Source organism: Danio aesculapii, chromosome 5 (assembly GCF_903798145.1).
Source record: "Danio aesculapii chromosome 5, fDanAes4.1, whole genome shotgun sequence".
In the NCBI taxonomy this organism is placed as follows: Eukaryota; Metazoa; Chordata; class Actinopteri; order Cypriniformes; family Danionidae; genus Danio; species Danio aesculapii.
In genome coordinates this window covers 6172384-6193740 of record NC_079439.1, presented here as the reverse complement: position 1 = coordinate 6193740, position 21357 = coordinate 6172384, and the positions used below count along the sequence as shown (strand labels likewise).

General features: G+C 37.2%; 1 protein-coding gene across 9 annotated transcripts in view; it reads left to right on the top strand.

Moving 5' to 3' along the window:
• Positions 1-21357, top strand: part of tnca (tenascin Ca) — a 133295-nt gene that overhangs the window by 44125 nt on the left and 67813 nt on the right. For 8 of the 9 annotated variants that reach the window (XM_056457282.1, XM_056457284.1, XM_056457281.1 and 5 more), the window contains exons 6-10: positions 7745-7898; positions 15792-16061; positions 17967-18152; positions 18417-18506; positions 19615-19878. In XM_056457282.1, the coding sequence (XP_056313257.1) occupies positions 7745-7898; positions 15792-16061; positions 17967-18152; positions 18417-18506; positions 19615-19878 (964 nt within the window). The remainder of the gene's footprint in view (positions 1-7744; positions 7899-15791; positions 16062-17966; positions 18153-18416; positions 18507-19614; positions 19879-21357) is intronic. The other variant, XM_056457283.1, reaches the window with a different exon arrangement.

Below are 21357 nucleotides of genomic sequence, written 5' to 3'. Positions count from 1 at the left end.
AAGCTCCGATGCATTTTGAGAGATTACTTATGTTTAGGGGTTATATGTATGGGTTACCTATGTTACATATATTTGCAGCAGCAGTTAAATTCTCAGATATATATATATATACACACTCACACACACTCGCCGGCCACTTTATTAGGTACACCTGTACAACTGCTTGTTAACGCAAATTTCTAATCAGCCAATCACATGGCAGCAACTCAATGCATTTAGGCATGTAGATATGGTCAAGACGATCTGCTGCAGTTTAAACTGAGCATCAGAATGGAGAAGAAAGGTGATTTTTTAACAACATGGTTGTTGGTGCTAGACGGGCTGGTCTACTGGGAGTTTCACGCACAACTATCTCTAGTATTTGAGAAAATATCCAGTGAGCGGCAGTTCTGTGGGTGCAAATACCTTGTTGATGCCAGAGCTCAGAGGAGAATGGCCAGACTGGTTCCAGCTGATAAGAGGCAACGGTAACTCAAATAAGCACTCGCTACAACTGAGGTCTGCAGAAGAGCATCTGTGAATGCACAACACGTCCAACCTTGAGGCGGATGAGCTACAGCGGCAGAGGACTACACCAGGTGCCACTCCTGTCAGCTAAGAACAGCAAACTGAGGCTACAATTTACACAGGCTCACCACAATTGGACAACAGAATGAGTCTGAGTCTTAATTTTTGCTGCGACATTCGGATGGTAGGGTCCGAATTTGGCATTAACAATATGAAAGCTTGAATCCATCCTGCCTTGTATAAATGATTCAGACTGGTGGTGGTGGTGTAATGGTGTTGGGGATATTTTCTTGGCACACTTTTTGGGCCCATTAGTACCAATGGAGCATCGTGTCAACACCACAGCCTACCTGAGTATTGTTACTGACCATGTACATCCTTTTATGACCACAGTGTACTCATCTTCTGATGGCTACTTCCAGCAGGATAACACACCATGTCATAAAGCGTAAATCATCTCAGACTGGTCTCAGACATGACAATGAGTTCACGGTACTCAAATGGCCTTCACAGTCACCAGAGCTCAATCCAATAAGAGCACCTTTGAGATGTGGAACGGGAGAATGGCATCATGGATGTGCAACTGACAAACCTGCAGCAACTGTGTGATGCTCTCATGTCAATATGGAGCAAAATCTCTGAGGAATATTTCCAGTATCTTGTTGAATCTATGCCATGAAGGATTAAGGCAGTTCTGAAGGAGAACGTGGGTCCAAACTGATACAAGTAAGGTGTACCTAATAAAGTGGCCGGTGAGTGTGTGTGTTTGTGTATATATATATATATAAAAGCGCTATAAGGAAAAGTGTTGAAATTTCCAAGATGTTAAGTAACATCCACTATATCAAATGATAATGGATTTCACTAAATAACTATATTAAAAATCTTAAATCAAGATAAATTCACTACAGAGAGAAAATTGTATGAAGCAAAAATAAATGCATGAATCTATAAGTTTTTTTAAATAAATTAATTGATTATTGATTAAAATACAAACTGAAACCGTTTTAATGCCTGATAAAAATAATTTTAGATAGTTTTTTTTTCTTTTTACACTTCTAATAATAAAAAACTTTTTCCAGGACACTGTAAAAAATATAAACCTAACCCTTTTTCATAAAGCGCTATAAAGCAAAGTAAGGAAAAGTGTTGAAATCCCCAAGATGCTAAATGCTTTTTATATTTTAATAACTGACCTTAAAACTAGTAGTGAAACTTTATCTCTGTACCAGCTGGTGTAGAAAATAACACGTCAGCCTTTAGCTCAGCAGATTTACTGCGGTTAGATGTTCACACGGCACTATACTCCTCAATGCCAGGGTTAACTCCAGTCTCTGTGTCGTAAAGCAGCGTAATGGACAAGTTAATCACTGTTCATTAGTGATGATGTGAAGGGCATTTTCTCCATTTGAGTCACGTTGAGCTCATGCACGTCCTTCATAAAGACTCAGTATAATGTGCTCCAGAAACTCTCACTTTCACCGCTGCTCCGTCATGCCTCCAGCATTTAGCAAACTCATAACAATTTATGTGCTTTCTTTCTCACAGCACGATTATCTGTAATGGAGGTGTAAGTATAGACTTTATTGGATTTTTGGCACCTGTACATGTCTATTGCAGTAGATTTTAAGGAACTTTTTTCCCCAAGTTCTGCTCAGTTAAATATTTTAAACCTTTACAACTAGAACAGTATCATAATATTTGTTATATATAGTATATATATATATATATATATATATATTTATATATATATATATATATATATATATATATATATATATATATATGTAGTATAGTATATATATATATATATATATATATATATATATATATGTTATATATGTTATATATATAATAGTTATATTTGTTTACCAATATTAATATAAACTCAGTAACACTTTATAATAACTACACACTACTGTATGAACCATTTATTAAGCATTAGCAAATAGTGAATTCATTATCTGTTAAGCATTAACTCTACATTAATAAACTGCAGCTACAAATGCTCTATTCTTGACTTATAAGCACATTTATAATGTGCCTGATCATTGTACCTTCATACTTTGTTAATGATTTACTTTTTATTACTAAATGAAGTATTGCATTATTTACCTACCAGTAATTTAAGCATAGGTGGTTTTTAAAGATCATTCAGAATGAGTTAGTAAATGATTAATAAACTATTCAAATGAACATTAATATATTTATATATTAAATGAACTTATATATATCTTATTATTCAGGCATATCGCATCAAATTCAAAGCTCTGATGTTTGCTTACAAAGCAACCTCTGGCTTTTCTCCTTCTTATCTGCTCTCACTTCTGCAGATTTATGTGCCCTCCAGAAACTTGCGTTCTGTGAATGAACGTCGCCTCGTGGTTCCATCCCAAAGAGGGAAGAAATCACTTTCCCGAACTCTCGCATTCAATCTGCCCAGTTGGTGGAATGAACTCCCTAACTACATCAGAACAGCAGAGTCACTTGCTGTCTTCAAGAAACGACTAAAAACTCAACTGTTTAGTCTCCACTTTCCTTCCTAATCTGTAACTGCCTCTCTGGCTATACCACTAACTGTACTCTCTCACAAAAAAAAAAAAACATTTCTAATGCTTTGCTTCTTAGACTTTACACACCTGAAACTTGTCTATAGCACTTGTTCACTGCTGCTCTTATAGTTGTGTAAATTGCTTTCTTGTCCTTATTTGTAAGTCGCTTTGGATAAAAGCGTCTGCTAAATGACTAAATGTAAATGTAAATCTAAATACTAATAGTTAATTTTTATGTTAATAAATGCTTTAATAACTCAACTTCATCCAGTTTTGTGACCTAATCTAAAGTGAGGAATATTCATGCTTTATAAATCCCTTATAAACGACAATTAAAGGCTCAGTTAAATTCTAAAGAGGAAAAAAGAAAATTATTAAACAACATTATTCATTTCTATTCATCTGAAGATACACAAATGAATCTGTATTAAATAAAACTGAATCTGTGCGACCTTATCTTAGAATGAAATTACTGTAGAGTTTAAACATTGCGTCCTATATTGTTAAATAATATTGTTGTCGTTTTATCCAGTTTTATGTCGTATTTTGACACTCCTGTTATTCAGCAATGTTTAAACCTCACAGTAATTTTACTTTTTAGATAAGATTGCAAAGATGTATTGTTTATTTGATACTGAGCCTTTAATTGTCATTTATAAGGGATTTATAAAGCATTAATAGTCCACACTTTAGGTCACAAAACTGAATGAAGTTGAGTTAATAAAGCATTAATTAACATAGATAGTAACCATTACTATATGCCTGAATAATAAGATCTATAAACGTTGATTTCAATAGTTTATTAATCATTTACTAACTCATCCTGAATGATCTTAAAAACCTCCAACTACTCTTAAATACAAATGGTTTGTAAATAATGCAATACTTCATTTAGTAATGAAAAATCAACCAATCACAAATGATGGAAGTGGAATGATTAAGCACATTATAAATGTGGTTATAGGTTAAGAATACAGCATTTGTAGCTGCAGTTATAAACTGCTTAATAACGTTTATTAGTGTAGAGTTAAAGCTTAACAAATAATGAATTCACTAGATGCTAATGCTTTATAAATGATTTATAGTGTGTAGTTATTATAACAACCCAGGCTCATTCTGAAAACGTAGTCCCGAGGACGTTTCTGGAGGCCGCGAATTATGTAGCCGGAGGTACATACAGTATGGCTGCATTTAATTTTTTAAGCGAACGCTGCGGGGCGGTATGACGGCGTTCGTTTTAGCGCTTGCCGGCTGACCGCTTAACTTCGTGTGGAGGGCTTTCCCACTGCGACCAGTTTGTCCGGTTAGCTCGTCCTGTACGTCGGCGGATTTGAGACGCAGAGAGAAGCTGACCACGACGACGACGACCGGGTTCGAGTCCGGGGAAGAGCGGTTCCAGAAATCAGGTAAGACTAAAACAGAATCCAAGAAATAAAGTGAACAAGTTCATAACAGGGTGAGAGTGTGGTAAAATCCGAAATCGTGGTAAAAAATAAAAATAAAAAAATCGGACGAGGGCTTTTTTTTCCGGACGGCTTTAGTAAATCATTGGTTGGGTTTAGGGCAGGCGGGTCAATCGGTAAAATCGGTTGGGTTCAGGGACGGAGGAGGGTGGCCGGTCGCCCAGTCAATCATTCAGCCAGTCGGACAGACAGACGTTCGTTCGACAGCGGCCTCTGGTGGGTTCACTCGAGAACAGCGCGGGCGTGAATGGCACTCGCGGGAGACGTCTGAGAAGCCAAAAAGGCGCACACAGCGGCCTCTCGCGGATTCGCGAAAACCAAAAATTGCAAAAACACGTACCTCTCGGCATGTATTTTGCGGTCTCCAGAATAGTCCTCGGGACTATGTTTTCAGAATGAGCCTGGGTTGTATTATAAGGTGTTACCATAAACTCTTCAGTCAGTTCTCACTCAGTTCATTCAGCTCAAATCATTCACTTCTCAGCATTTTACAGTTTCTTTGGGTGTACCCCAGGGCTCAGTCCTGGGGCCCCTGCTTTTTATCATCTATCTCCTTCCCCTTGGTAATATTCTCCGTAAAAATAACATACAGTTCCACTGCTATGCGGATGACACCCAGCTCTGTCTCTCTGGCAAACCCTCGTCTTGTTCTCCACCTACATCACTTACAGTCTGCTTAGCAGAAATCAAATCTTGGTTCTCCTCAAATTTTCCTCAAATTAACCTCCTCAAATTAAATAGTTCAAAAACTGAGGTTTTGCTTGTTGGTACCAAATCAACACTCTCCAAAACGGACAGCTTTTCTCTTTGTATTCATGACTGTTCCATTTATCCCTCTAAACAGGTTAAGAGTCTGGGTGTCATCCTTGACAGCATCTATCTTTTGATTCTCAAGTCAATAACATCACCGAATCTGCTTACTTCCACCTATGCAACATCAACTGTCTCCGCCCTTCTCTTACCCCTCATGCCACTGCAGTTCTCGTCCATATAGCCTTGTCGCATGCTGTTTAGATTACTGCAACTCCCTTCTCTTTGGTCTCACTCATAAATCCCTCCATAAGCTTAGAACTTAGCTGCCCGTATCATCGCCAGAACCCCTTCTTCTCATCACATCACCCCTGTCCTGCAGCAGCTTCACTGGTTACCAGTTCATATTCGAATTGATATTAAATTTTTGCTGTTAACATTCAAAGCCATCCACAATCACGCCCCTCCATATTTGTCTGCCTTCATCCACATTTCTGTTCCTTCTCGCACCCTGAGATCTTCTTCCTCCCTCCACTTTTCTGTTCCCTCTGCTTGTCTATTTGCAACAGAGCATTCAGCCGCTCTGCTCCCCGGCTTTGGAACTCACTACTACCTGCCATCAGAAACATTGACTCCCTCACACTATTCAAATCAAGACTCAAAGCCCACTCATTTAAGATGGCTTTTAGTACTTAATTATTTAATTAATTAATTGTATCTGCACTATTGCTGTGTATATTTTTTTATTATTTCTCTTGTTTTATTGCTCTTGTTTTATTGTACGGTGTCCTTGAGTTGCCAGAAAGGTGCCTTTAAATAAAATGTATTATTATTATTATTATCATTATAATTATCATTATCATTATTATTATTATTATTATTATTTATTAATCTGTAGTAATTTGTCTAAAAACCTCACACTTCAAATCGTTTGTCATGTACAAATAATAGGATAAAATAAAAAAGAAATGTGAATATTTAAGTACAAGAGTAAATCTCCTGAGACCTGTTTTTATTATTATTATTATTATTATTATTATTATTATTATTATTATTATTATTATTATTATTATTATTATTATTATTATGTGCAGCCCTGGGGCTTTATGGGGTCTGGTTCGGGGTCCACAGGATTTCATCTCTGTTATTCGTAGACGATGTTGTTTAGTTGGCTTCATCAGACATGGACATTCAGCATGCTAACAACACACTAAAAGATGCTAATGACATGCTAAAAGATGTTAACAACACGCTAAAAGATGCTAATGACATGCTAAAGATGCTAACAACAGGCTAAAAGATGCTAACAACACGCTAAAAGATGCTAACAACATGCTAAAAGATGCTAAATATTATTATTATTATTATTATTACCTAATAAAATTTAATAATTTTGTAAGCAATTTGATAACAATAAGATGACAATAATAATAATAATAATAATAATAATAATAATAATAACAATGAAGAATAACAATTATTATTATTGAGTATTATGTGTATTATTATTATTATTATTATTATTATTATTATTATTATTATTATTATTATTATTATTATTATTATTATTATTATTACTGTTAATATTACTGTTATTATTATAATTGTTATAAAATTTCTTAAATATTAGGTAATTATGTTTGCATGCAGAAAATGTACATTTTGCTTGTGGGTCCACTTTTGAACTATTAAGAATATAATAAAATATAATGTATGAAAATATAATAAATGAATGCTTAAAATGATATAAATTCAAATGTCAAGCAAATTTGCATAAAGTAAATTCAGAGGACACAACATAATGACTACTTGTTGTAGGAATGGATTAAGATGATTATATTACCCACTTATTTATTTAGGCTTAAATTTAAAAAAAATGCTGTTTTGAATGACCAATTTATGTTTTTTAATGTACATCCTCAAAAATAATTTGCATAAAAAATACTCAAGGTTTTAAAGTCTCAGAAGCTGTGATCACTTTATTTATTTATTTATTTATTTATTTATTTGTATTGGGATGCTGTTCAGAAACGGAATATCGAATGAGAAAACAGTGGGCGTGGCTTGGTTTTTCTACTAAGAGCTGATTGGATGTAAAGTCGGTATTTCATTCTGAAAGATTTATTATATTATATAGGTTATAATATTATATTATTAGGTTATTATAACCTAACAGACTCACCATTTCTGTTTGTTGTCAAAACTGACAGTTGCAGGGGTGTGGTTAAGTATGTTAGCCACGCCCAATACCTCAGACAGACCTAATCTGAGAATTTAACTGAACACAAACAGGAGGTGCACTTACAGATTTCAATTAAAGATTTAAAGGCCAAACTTTTTTTTGTTCCTTAATGACATGCACAGTTGAATTGTTGACCACAAAGCTAGCAATGTGAGCTAACAAAATCAAAATGGTTTAGTTTTGGTTTCATTTGTACTCTAAATGCATGTTTTCTGTCTTCTCAATAACAGAAAGAAGAAAACGGGAAAATTGTGAACAACCTGACCCCTTCTCAGACTACCTTTGAGCAACGGGGACTGGGACCGGGACAGGAATATGAAGTTACATTATCGGTCATAAAGAACAACACCAGAGGACCTGAAACCAGCTCCACTGTAGTTACAAGTAAAGTAAAACTCTTGTTTGTTGTTTATGTTGTTGATACGTTTTAAAGATGGTGAGTAAAGGGGAAGGAGAGTAACATTAATTTTGGGTGAAACACCAAATCCAGCTTAAACCAGGCTAGGCTGGTTGGCTGGTTTTAGCTGGTTGACCAGCCTGGCTAGGTTGTCAAGCTGGTTTTAGCTGGTCATTTTCCAGCCTGACCAGGCTGGAAATGGCTGGAAACCAGCCTGGCAATGGCCAAAACCCCTCTAAAACCAGGCTGGTCAACCAGCTAAAACCAGCCAACCAGCCTAGGCTGGTTTAAGCTGTTTTTTTCAGTAGGGAATACCAAGACTAACTAAATGCAATAAAGTGAGTTTATTTACAAAGATAGTGATAATAATAAATGCAAAAATATGTATATAGCAGGAATCATAAATATTTACAAGAATATATTGAAATTACAGACAACAAATGGGACACAAGATGTTTGAACAGATAGATGGGAGAGTTGGAGAGATGAGACGCGGGCGGCGTCCAAACAATAGAAATAAATAAAACAAAACAATCTATTGGCCCAACATCTACCCTAACTATCCAAAAGAAAAAATACTGCAGTTATTGAAAAGAAATCTTTGCGTCTATTACGCACTACCTAACCTGATCTAATATACACCATGAGAAAACAAAAAGTACAGTGAAGAACAGACAAATAACAACATAACACACAGCATAACACAGAAATTCAGGGCCTCTCTAGTAGCGTCCTGTCACCACTTTTATGTCACAGTGGCAGCGGCTGGATTAGAGACCGTGGGTGACGTCAGGGGGGGACACGTCTACAACTGGGCAGCGGTAGCCAATCGGAGCCACTGTATGGGTGGAAGCGGGAGAGAGCGAGCGAGCACAGAGAGAGAGGGAGAGAGAGACTAGCGAGGAAAAAATAATAATAATAATTACGCTACACAGGAATTTACAGGAACGTAACAGTTGTGATCCCATTTAAAAGACAAAGACACTGGGTCTCATTCACTAATAATTGTGTATGTTTTTTTTAAATATATTTAAAGACATATTCATGTACTCATGAAAAATTTCCACCTAATTCACAACACATGCATACACTAGCTGACAAAAGTCTTGTCGCCTATCCAAGTTTTAAGAACAACAAATAAAACCTCGACTTCTAGTTGATCATTTAGTATCAGAAGTGGCTTATTTAAAAGGCGAAGGCCTCTAGATTACGCTTATTTGACCAAAATAAAATATGATCATGTCTTGATTTTGAATTATTTCATTAGGACAGTAAGGTCTGACCTTGCTTAGACAAAAGTCTTGTCACTGAACAGAAATAATGTGCAGTATAGAATAAAAAGTCATGCTGCAGTGGAAAAAGAGTGAATATTGTGTCTGACTCCATCATGAGCTTGGAGGACTGCATCCATACATCTCTGCAATGACTCAAATCACTGATTAATAAAGTCATCTGGAATGGCAAAGAAAGCGTTCTTGCAGGACTCGCAGAGTTCATCAAGATTCTTTGGATTCAAATTCAATGCCTCCTCCTCCATCTTACTCCAGACATGCTCAATAATGTTCATGTCTGGTGACTGTGCTGGCCAATCCTGGAGCACCTTGACCTTCTTTGCTTATAGGAATTTGATGTGGAGGCTGAAGTATGAGAAAGAGCGCTATCCTGCTGAAGAATTTGCCCTCTCCTGTGATTTGTAATGTAACGGGCAGCACAAATGTCTTGATACCTCAGGCTGTTGATGTTGCCATCCACTCTGCAGATCTCTCGCACGCCCCCATACTGAATGAAACCCCAAACCATATTTTTTTCCTTCACCAAACTTGACTGATTACTGTGAGAATCTTGGGTCCATGCGGGTTCCAGTAGGTCTTCTGCAGTATTGGTGATGATTGGGATGCAGCTCAACAGATGATTCATGGGAAAAATCGTCCTTCTGCCACTTTTACAAATGATCTAGAAACAAAGTTATTATTTGTTGCTCTTACAACTGGCATCAATAACAAGACTTTTGTCAGGTATTGTACATACAGTTGAAACCTAAATTTTTTTCTGTTTTAAAAATTTCCCAAATGATGTTTAACAGAGCAAGGATTTTTCACATTATTCTCTATAATAATTTATCATCTGGAAAACGTCTAATTTGTTTTACTGTTTTAAATTTTTTTAAACCATTTTAAAAAATATTTAAATGCAAATGTTGCAACAGTCTGTGAATATAACCAGCTTCTAATAGTAAAAATGTATTCATTTTATTTTATAATCACACTTGATAAAAACAAGTGTGCAGAAACACTTTGATTGACACTCTTCCTTTGTACGTGTCATCAGAGAGGGGAAAGCCCTGCCTGCTAGTGACCATCTCTCCCTCATTAACATAGGACATTAGTCTTGCTTTTTAATCTGCCACTATGCTGACACATAGGTTACGCTATTGCTGTGTTGTTAATCTAACGTAATCAAACCAGTCCTATGAAAAAAATAACTGAGGGGCTGAAGACTTTTCATTTGCATGTTGTTGTTTTTTATGTAACTATTAAATACCATTTTTATCTTCTGTGGGTTGTGGATAAAATATGGTAATTCTAATAGTTTAATCAAATTTATTTGACTTTTGGAAATCACCAAGCGACTCCCTGTCATTGTCTCGCAACCCCCCACCAGGGGGCCCGATCCCCACTTTGGAAACCACTGCACTAGGCTACATGAGAGTTTGTTTTTGACCCTGTCAGTCAAATACAGATTCGCCAGGTCTAGAAAAGCTTCTGAAATGACACTATGCACACAATGCTCACTACAAAGTATCTTTGAGCCGTGCAATGGCATCCGCATGTCTAGCAGGTATATAAGGTTTCCATTCCATGCAGTTGAAACGTCGTAAAGTTAGTTTGACGTTTGACATTCATTAGACATTCGATTTCAAACCAATTAAATTTTTTGCTCCTGTTATAGTTTGAGCCAAAAATAGGTCAGATAGGCATAAATATGTGCCCTTTATGATGCACAAGACTTAATTTCTCGATGAAAAAAAATTAACTATAAGAATGAATTAAACAATTCAACCTTATGAAATTATACAATAAAACCAGTACCAAAATGTTCAGAAAAACATCCTGCTTATTGCACAAGACTCACACTTTATTTATTTTATAATATTTTTTAAATATCTTTTAATGTAAAAATTGTAAAAGTCATTGAAACTCGGACACCATTTAAGAAAATATTCAAATCAACTCTAAAATTGTGTGTCGCCCACAACTGAAGCAACTCAACTCAAAGGGTGTTAGTTCAGCATCCCCTGTTCCCCTGCCTGTTTGGTCCACACTTTGACGGTTCGCCGCTGTTCTCCTCTTAACCTGCACCTTTACATCGGACCATTTCTTTTTTAATTCACCCACAGTGTGATGTTCAGACCCCACTGCATTAACCGAGTTAGCTAAACTCTCCCACTCTTTTTTTTCTTCTTTTGTTATTAATTCCGGAGGACAAACTTGCAAATAACACCGTTTATCTCAGGTCTACCTCCGATAGGAGCACCTCCAATTCACATTCTTTGAAGTTTCTCTGCTTGCTTGCTTTTGCCATTGCTTTTTCGTTTGGTTTTGCCAAAGTAGAGTCATTACCATATTTATTAGGGGGAGGAGCCAGGGAGGGGTTTTGCGCTCGTGCACGTGCGCTCAGTTGAACGTTCGTTCGGATGTACAAAGAGAATATGCGTGGGATTCTGCGTACGCAGTGTTTCATACGTCTGATATTTTTACTGCGTATGCACATTTACAGCTTTGTCCGCACGCAATGTTTTAGTATTGATTCAACGCAAGTCTTCGTACATGAGGCTCCTGGTGTTTTGAAACACTTTAGTCACGTGACCTGGTGTTTCGGATCATGTCTGGGTTTGAAACACTTGCAGAATCTTGACACTGTGTCAAACGTCAGTTTTACATCAGCCATCCCTATTGTTTTCTCGTCTTTGGTTCTTTGCAGCCTGTACTGACCCATTCGCCTGTTACTTGATTTCGTCTTTTGGATTACCTGTATGTACCCGTTTGCTCCTGTGTTTAACCGTTACCTGCTTGACCATTCTCTGTTTAATAAACTGCATGTGGATCCCCAACTCCGTTGTACAGCGATTCAGCATTACACTTATACGGCCTCTGAGTATACAGTACATGATTGTTGCAGATGTCTGGTTAAAGGTACATTTAGAATAAATATTAGTACGAAAGTTTGATGAATGATGATTTGTGAAAACGTCTGAACATTTTATGCAAACATTTGTGCATATGCATGTTTAGTGGATGACAACCATTGCTTATGATCCTGTGGTAATTGACTGAAGCGTTGAACTTGATCTGCATCTGGAAAACATCTCTGAAGCGTCGCAGGTCGAAGGTGAAAGTAGCTCAGCAGTGAAGAATCTGATGACCTGCCTTTAGGAAAGGCCAGGAATAATAAAGCCATCATTTAACCTTACGAAACAGCCTGCGTGGGCTTTAACAGCCTAGTTCAGCGCTGGAGTGTGAGAAATTTGGCAGATCTGTGTGTCTGGCTTAACATTTACAGCCTCTGCACACATGAGATCCACCATTACAACCAATAAGACGTCTCTGGTTTCAAAAGGTCCTTGATTTCTGTCTGTGGTTTGTGCATTTCCTCCACTTTACTGCCTGGGAAGAGCTCAGATTTCTAGATCTGCAGATATCCATCACAATGACTGCCGTGGGTCATCCGTTTATGTGTTTCTTAGCACATATTTACTGGGTGACAGGATTTTGTAGACGCTGGGTAATTTTAGAAGACCTGAACAAGTTCATTTCTGAGGTTAGCTAGTTTTTGAGTAGTTTTTTGTTAGTTTTTTTTGCATATTCTAAAGTTGTTAAATTAAAAAAATCTTTATTTTAAGGTGACGTAGTTACAATCTAACTATTAATTTAGCTACTGAGTAATATTAATTTATACTTACGTGAACTTACTACATAGTTGAAGTTATTAGCCCTCTTTGAATTATTATTATTTTTAAATATTTCCTAAATGATGTTTAACAGAGCAAGGAAATGTTCACAGTATGTCTGATAATATTTTTTCTTCTGGAGAAAGTCTTATTTGTTTTATTTCAGCTAGAATAAAAGCAGTTTTTATTATTTTTTTTTAATTAAAGGGAAATAACAAAATTATTAGCCCCTTTAAGCTATTTTTTTCAACATTATTAGCTATTTTTAGTCTACAGCAGTGTTTCCCAACCCTATTCCTGGAGGCACACCAACAGTACATATTTTGTACGTCTCCCTTATCTGACCTATCAACTTCAGGTTTTGGAGTCTCTTCTAATGTTCTGATAAGTTGATTCAGGTGTGTTTGATTAGGGAGAGGTGGAAAATGTGTACTGTTGGTGTGCCTTCAGGAACAGGGTTGGGAAACACTAGTCTACAGAACAAACCATCGTTATACAATAACTTGCCTAATTACCCTAACCTGCCTAGTTAACCTAATTAACCTAGTTAAGCCTTTAAATGTCACTTTAAGCTGTATAGAAGTGTCTTGAAAAAGATCTAGTCAAATTTTATTTACTGTCATCATGGCGAAGAGAAAAGAAATCAGTTATCAGAGATGAGTTGACTATTATGTTTAGAAATGTGTTGAACAAAATATTCTCTCCATTGAACAGAAATTGGGGAAAAAATTAAACAGGGTGGCAAATAACTCAGGGCGGCTAATAATTCTGACTTCAACTGTATATGCTACTATATAGTTGGGGGTAAAATGTGTATTCGTTTTAGTTAGTTACATGTAATTATGCACAATTTATTGTAATTAATATAGTAAGTGCATGGAACGTGTAACTACTGTATGTCACTTTAAATGAAAGTCTTACCCACTAAATCCATTAATTCCACTAATACTGTGCCTTTTTTATTGGAAGGGTGCTTTCAAGCCCCAGTCAGATCATATGATTTTGTCACGATTTCAGCACGATTTCCCTGATATAGGGTGTCGTGGGGATTCGTAAATGACAAATGGATGTTGTGACACAAGATTTAATCGTTTCTTCTCGTGCAATATCATGCCACCAGGGTCACTGTGTAGCTCATGCCGGGCATCAGGCCGCTCAGCGTTGAGGTGCTGGCGCTGGCTGTATCATGCCGGCAACACCTCACGACACCATCGCAGAAAGTCTAGCATGTTAAAAATTTTTCCAGTTCTTCACGACGAGTTCCGTCTGGTGGGTGACACTGGACAATAGGAGCACTTCATTTCTCGGTTATATCAGTGGGTGCTGCTGTTAATGCACTGGTTAGGTAATCAAAAAAATAGGCTGCATGTTTACTAATGAGTAGTCTTATCGATGGGTGGATAAGATCAGTCATTGGTTATGTAAACTTTAACTAACTTTTCTAAAATATTAAGGTGTTTTAAGCTATTTTATCTGACAGACTGGCACAAATATGCAGGCATCTCCATTCTCCATTTCTGAGTTCTCTCATCCTTCCAACAAGACTTTGTTTTTCAGAGGTAATATAGAATTGCATGCAATACAAGCATGTCCTGCTCATTCAAATTTGTCTTTAATAGTGAAAACAGTTTAATAAAGGCTTCTCTGAAGCTGTGAATATTTCACTTAAATTTTATTTAGGCTAGATTATTATTTTATTTAACAAACCAACACGGCAATTCATGTTTCGGTGCATATAGCGGACTTGTTTTGAAGCGCATCACCACAAATGTTATTCGTTATTCTTGTTTATAGATAACTGACCAACAAAAAATACATTACAATTAAGGTAAAAAATTACAGCAAGCGAAATTCATTTCAAAAAGATATTTTTTCCAAGAAAAATGTACAAATTATTAATGTTTTTTGTTTGTATAAGCCACAGGAGGGCTAATAATTCTGACATCAATTGTATCTACTGTAATATTCTCATGAAATTATTTCACTTAGTGATTTTTATGTATTTTTAAAGCATAACAAAGGCCAAGAGAATATGATTTAACTTATTTGTACCTTGGCTCTAGGGATCAAACAACAAAAAATAAGGTCAAGAATCTTGGTGTGACTCTGGAGTCAGATCTGAGTTTCAATAGTCATGTCAGAGCAGTAACTAAATCAGCATGGTATCATCTCAAAAACAGCAAGAATTAGATGCTTTGTTTCCAGTGAGGACTTAGAGAAACGTGTTCATGCTTTTATCAGCAGCAGAGTGGATTACTGTAATGGACTCATCACCAGCCCTTCCAAAAAGACAATCAGACAGTCGCAGCTCATCCAGAACGCTGCAGCCAGGATTCTGACCAGAACCAGGAAATCAGAGCACATCACACCTGTCCTCAGGTCTTTACACTGGCTCCCAGTTACATTCAGAATAGATTTTAAAGTACTATTACTGGTCTATTAATCACTAAATTGCCTAGGCCCTCAATACAATACAGATATGCTCAGTGAATACAAACCGATCACAGAGCACTCAGATCATTAGATCAAGTAAATTAGAAATTTCAGTCAAGGCAGGGTTAATCGGCCTTCAGCTACTAACAGCGCCCCCCGCTGCTGGAATCAGCTTCCAGAAGTGATCAGATGTGCTCCAACATTAGGCACATTTAAATCAAGACTGAAAACACATCTGTTTAGCTGTGCCTTTACTGAATGAGCACTGTGCTACGTCAGACAGATCGCACTATTATGTCTTTCCTTTTTCATTCATTTAAAACCTGTTTTAACACATTTAATCAGTTTTTAATTATTTGTATTCTCTGTTGTTTTTATTTACTTTTATTCTTTATGTAAAGCACTTTGAATTACCACTGTGTATGAAATGTGCTATATAAATAAACTTGCCTTGCCTTGTACAGTGACTATAAGCATATTTATCCTCCTGTTGTTGTAGGAATTGATTCTCCAGCTCAAATCGAAGTTGCTGATGTGACTGACCGCTCAGCGGTGATCTCCTGGTCCAGACCCGTGGCTCCGGTGGATGGGTTTAAGGTTTCGTACGGGCCGAGCACAGATCCTTTAATCCACCGTGATGTTGAGCTCACTGCCTCAGATACACAGTACAGCCTGGAAGACCTGAAACCAGACACTGAATACAGAGTCGCCCTCAGTTCACAGAGAGGAGACGTGACCAGTGAACCCATCATAGAGAGCTTCACCACCGGTATGAGTACTCTCTGAACTAAACAAAAGGCTTAGTTGCATCTAAATTGACACAATATACACTTAAAGGGAGCTATCACACACCCGACACAATAAGGCACAAGGTGTGTTTTGTGTGATTTGCTGCTATTTTCATATGCGCGCAGCTTTCAGTATCATGTTTTGCACCACGTTGTTTAAACAGCAAATCTATTTGCGCAACTCAAATCCGTTTGCTGGTCTAAAAAGGAGGTGTGTTAAGGCGCATTGTTGGCACGTTGCTATTTTTAAGAACTGAAATAGACTGCCCATTGACCAACTAAGGGTGTTTTTACACCTGCCTTATTTAGTTCGGTTGAATCGCACTAGAGTTCGTTTTCCCTCTTGGTGTGGTTCGATGTGAATGTAGCAATCGCACTAGTGTGCACACCAAAAGCGAACTAGAACAGACCCAACTACAAAAAGTACTGCATCTTTTTGGACTATACCAGCTTCCGTAGCCCAATCATACCTGTCAACCATCCTGTTTTTCCTGGGATTCTCCTGTATTTTACAGTTCTATCCCGCTATCATCTCGTATTTCTCCCGTGTTTTCAATCTTTCTGTTAATGGGTGGCAATAATATATGCAACCCATACCGCCAAACTACCATTGGACGCCCCTTGCTCTTAAACGTGAGTCTTTTCTGTGCTTTTGTTTTATTTAGACATGAAAACACTTTGAAATGAATCTTAAAACGGCGGGATTCCCTTCACTTTCATTACAGGTGCTGTCGCCCCTCCTACGCAATCCTCAAAACAGTCATATAGCAGTGCGTGACTGTCAGCTGACGCACTTCATAGTGATAAAGAGACGCTGTTTCCCTAATAGATTCTGTACACCCGATTTGAAGCGGCGAAAAGTCTGGGTTTTGGTGCGTGACCTATACCTAGAATTAATAATAATAATAACATCTAAAGATGTTGATCTTGGTGGGGCTTTTTTTTTTAGACACAACTAATTTTGTCATAAATGAGTATATAAAATTAGGAAAGCAATCAAACGCTTTGTTATAACGTCAGATCTGTGCTTTTTTTAAAGTGACACCTGTTATTTAATGTAATCAACTGAAAAATCTATGGCAACACAGTGGCGCAGTAGGTAGTGCTGTCGCCTCACAGCAAGAAGGTCGCTGGTTCGAGCCTCGGCTGGGTCAGTTGGCGTTTCTGTGTGGAGTTTGCATGTTCCCCCTGCGTTTGCATGGGTTTCCTCCGGGTGCTCCAATTTCCCCCACAGTCCAAAAACATGTGGTACAGGTTAATTGGGTAGGCTAAATTGTCCGTAGTGTATGCGTGTGAGTGAGTGTGTATGTGTTTCCCAGTGATGGATTGCAGCTGGAAGGGCATCCGCTGCATAAAACAAATTCTGGATGAGTTGGCGGTTCATTCCGCTGTGGCGACCCCTGATTAATAAAGGGAATAAGCAGAAAAGAAAATGAATGAATGAATGAAATGAAAAATCTAAATAAATGAGATTCATTCACTGCTCTTTATTCAGAATGTTTAAATTCTACACTGAAGAAAAGATGAATGAGATTTGATTACTTGATTCTATTCCTTTATAATAACTAATAATTTCATGAAGCCAAACCGTTTGCTAATTTATTAGCTGCTAATGTATACAATTTTTTTTTTCTTTTTTAAATAATAATAAAACATATTACTGACCATTTAACTGTTTATTTACAATGAAACAGCTCCAGATAAACATATTTAGTAATTTGGGGATTTTTTTGGAGGGGGGACACAAAACACATTTAAAAGCATAATTAATCACTTTTTAAAGAACCAAGTCTCTGATTCCTAAATCTCTGCAAACATAATATAGTACGTTTATGCTCCAGTAAAGCCAAAAAGACCACATTAAATAATGTTTTTCTGTGTGTCAGGCCTGGATGCTCCCAGTGAGCTCAGAGCTGTGGATCAGACTGACAGCAGCATCATGCTGGAGTGGAAAAACAGCCGCTCGTCTATTGATGGATACCGCATCAAATACGGCCCAATCGCAGGAGGTGCTCATGGTGAAGACATGTTCCCTAAAAAAACGGGAGACACCACATGGGCCACAATTACAGGTGATGTTACTGAGAGAAACATTAAGAGCTTTGTAGAACTTTATTTACTTTATAAAATGATAAAAATTGTCTTTTTTAGTATTTGACTTGCTTTACTTACAATAAACTCTTCAGTCTTGTTTTCTGAAAGGAATATAAACATTAAGTGAGTTTATTGAGGAAGTAAAAATGGAGATTTAATCATATTTTCCACTCATTCTCAGTTTGAAAATGCATCAGTTTCACATTTCATCTGCTGGATTAACACATTTTTGTGTGCTGTAGGCTTGAAGCCTGGAACGGAGTATGGGATTGGAGTCACAGCCGTGCAGAATGAAAGAGAAAGTGAACCAGCAACCACAAACGCACTCACTGGTGAGATAACCCCGCTTTATTATCAGATAAAGACACTGGCGTTTAAAAGCATGTGGTCAATATGATCAATTCTATGAATTGAATTGAAATGTTTAGCAAAGATTCATTGAAGAGAAGTGACAGTAAAGACAAAAAAAACACCTAGTTTAGAAATATGAAGTTGAAGTCAGATTTATTAGCCCTCCTGAATTATTAGCCCCCCTACATATTTTTTTTCTCCAATTTCTGTTTAAAAAAAATTAAAAACTGCTTTTATTCTAGCCGAAATACAACAAAAAAGACTTTATAGAAGAAAAAATATTATAGGAAATACTGTGAAAAATTCCTTGTTATTTAACAGGCAAAGGTCAAAGACAGGTGCAAACAGGTACAAGCAAGGACATCTGGAGGCGTCGTCGGGTAACAGGCAGATGTTTTTTTTTCAATTTACTGCATTTCGTTGCCTTGTACTTGTACATGTGTAATGACAATAAAGTTGAATCTAATCTAATCTAATGGTCGATAAAGGCGGCAGACAGGGTAAGCAATAAAACAAAGAAGGGTTTTTGAAATGTTACAGGGTGTTAAGCAACAAGACTCAGCAAAGTCTATGTGTAAGTGTGCTCTATATATAGTCCATGTCATCAGTACTTGAGCAGCTTCCAGCTGTGTGTGAGTAATCAAAGGAGAACCATAACAGGTGTGTGTGTAGTGCATGAAGGGAGTTGTAGTCTATATGGAGATGGTATTGTAGTCCTCCAGCGATCGGTATAGAATAGATCGCTGGTGGTTGTGTCAGTGAGACTTAAGACTGGAGTAATGAAAACCATAATATACCAAAGTGAGTTTTTTCCTAAAACAAGCAAAATAATCTCCCAATGGGGTGAGCAAGATAATCTTGTTTTTCAATCAGCCTGAAGTGGGCTGGGTGGTGTAGGACCGGCGGGGTTACACATGAATATTAATCTAAAAATATTAATCTAGAAACATCAGTTTGGAGTGAATGGCAGACGTTGTAATACTAGATATTAACAGTCTGGTCTTTTTTTAATTCCATTTTCTTGAATGAAAATTATCTGGCAACAGCCTCCTGGCACAAACTCCTCTTTTGTGCTGTCATTTTTTGCAGACCTGGATCCTCCACGAGACCTGGAAGTACAGAGCTCCACTGAAACCAGCGTGGATCTGGTCTGGAAGAGGCCGAGGGCAAAGATCTCCACCTACAGGCTGGCGTTTGTGTCTGTGGACGGGCGACGGGAGGAAATCGAGCTGCCAGCCAGCGCCAGCACCTCAACACTGAGCGGCCTGATGCCCGGCATGAGCTACACAGTGACCCTGGTGGCTGAACGCGGACACAGAAGAAGCGCTCCTGCCACCGTCACCGCATCCACAGGTGAGCACAGATATTATTATTATTATTGCAGTTGATAGTTTTCAGTCATGTGACGTGTGCGTAGACCTGGTGCGCAAAAAATAAACCGTAATGGCAGCTACACTCAAAAACATATGACATTTGCTGTTCATTTAAACTACTTGTATACAATAAGCTGAAACAACCGAATTCTTGAGGGGTTTTTTTTTGGGGACAACTTAATTGTTTTAAGTTCAATCCATGTAAATTTGTAAAAACAAATTCCTTCATGTCTTCCAACACAAATCTATAGTGTGGTACCCAGCACTTTTTACAGCAGCTCCATAGAAGTGCAGCACAATCCACTCATATTTCCATCAGTTTCAAGCTACCAATATTTGGATCACATATCAACAGAACGAAACAGTGAAATGATCACAAACTATATATTACGGGCACTTGCGATTCATATACTCCATTTTTTAGTCAAAAAAACCCATCATATACCTGTCAGAGCTCTAATTTGGCGATATTTACATTTATCTTGTGGGTATTCCTCAGCAGTTTAGTCATTATTGATGGTGTTATAGCTCAAAAGTGTCTCAGCAGGAGATATTTTGCCCGCCAGGGAGGTGGTCCCCTTAATAGTGTGACGTCACTTGAAAACTATCAATATGATAATGCCATTCTTTTGTTTTCAGGTGTGGACAAGAGACGTGGTGTTTCTTATAGTGATTGAAAATCCTTTTTATGTGCATGTTTTTCCTCCAAAATGTTAATCTAGAATCATCAGGTTTTAGGACTGAGACGTACTGTATTCTATCCAGAAGTGTGAATGCAAACACAAATGTTTCTGAATGCAGTTGATATGTGGAGTGAAATTTGTGCCAATATTTTACAACAAAATCCTGGATTTTCGTAAAACAAACACAAGCTGCTTTGCAAAGAGCAATTTAACTCCCATAACAAATAGAAACTCTTTGCAGAAATGAAAGTAAGTTTGAGCAAAAACCGAGTGGTGTTAGCAAATATACATTGAATTTCATAAATAGTCCATCAACCTACACTAAATTTATTGTATACATGTAGATTTTTCAAAGCAGAAGTAAATCCTATTTGTTTATAAAACATTTGATTTCTTTGTGGACTAATGGCACAAGTTTCTTTAGTGTGCACTATTTTCTGCATGAAAGTATGATGTTCAATGTGATTTGTCTGAGACTTTGGATTCATTAGCAGCTATAGGTAAATGACGAGTGGAATAAGGCTTCTTGTGTAATTTTCATGAATGTCATCAGTATTCTTGGACATTTTGGAATTTTTTATTAGTGTGTATCATAAAAGGGTGTGTCGAGACATTTTCCACGAGATGGGTTTGATATGGGTATCTTGTATCCTTCAATTTGAAATTGAAGGATACAAGTGTAGCATTTGGTTTTAAAACCACAGCGGTTCGAACTGTAGTTCTGCCGAATAGCAATAAATGTGGGAGAGCGCTGATATTATGTGATTGTATTGTAT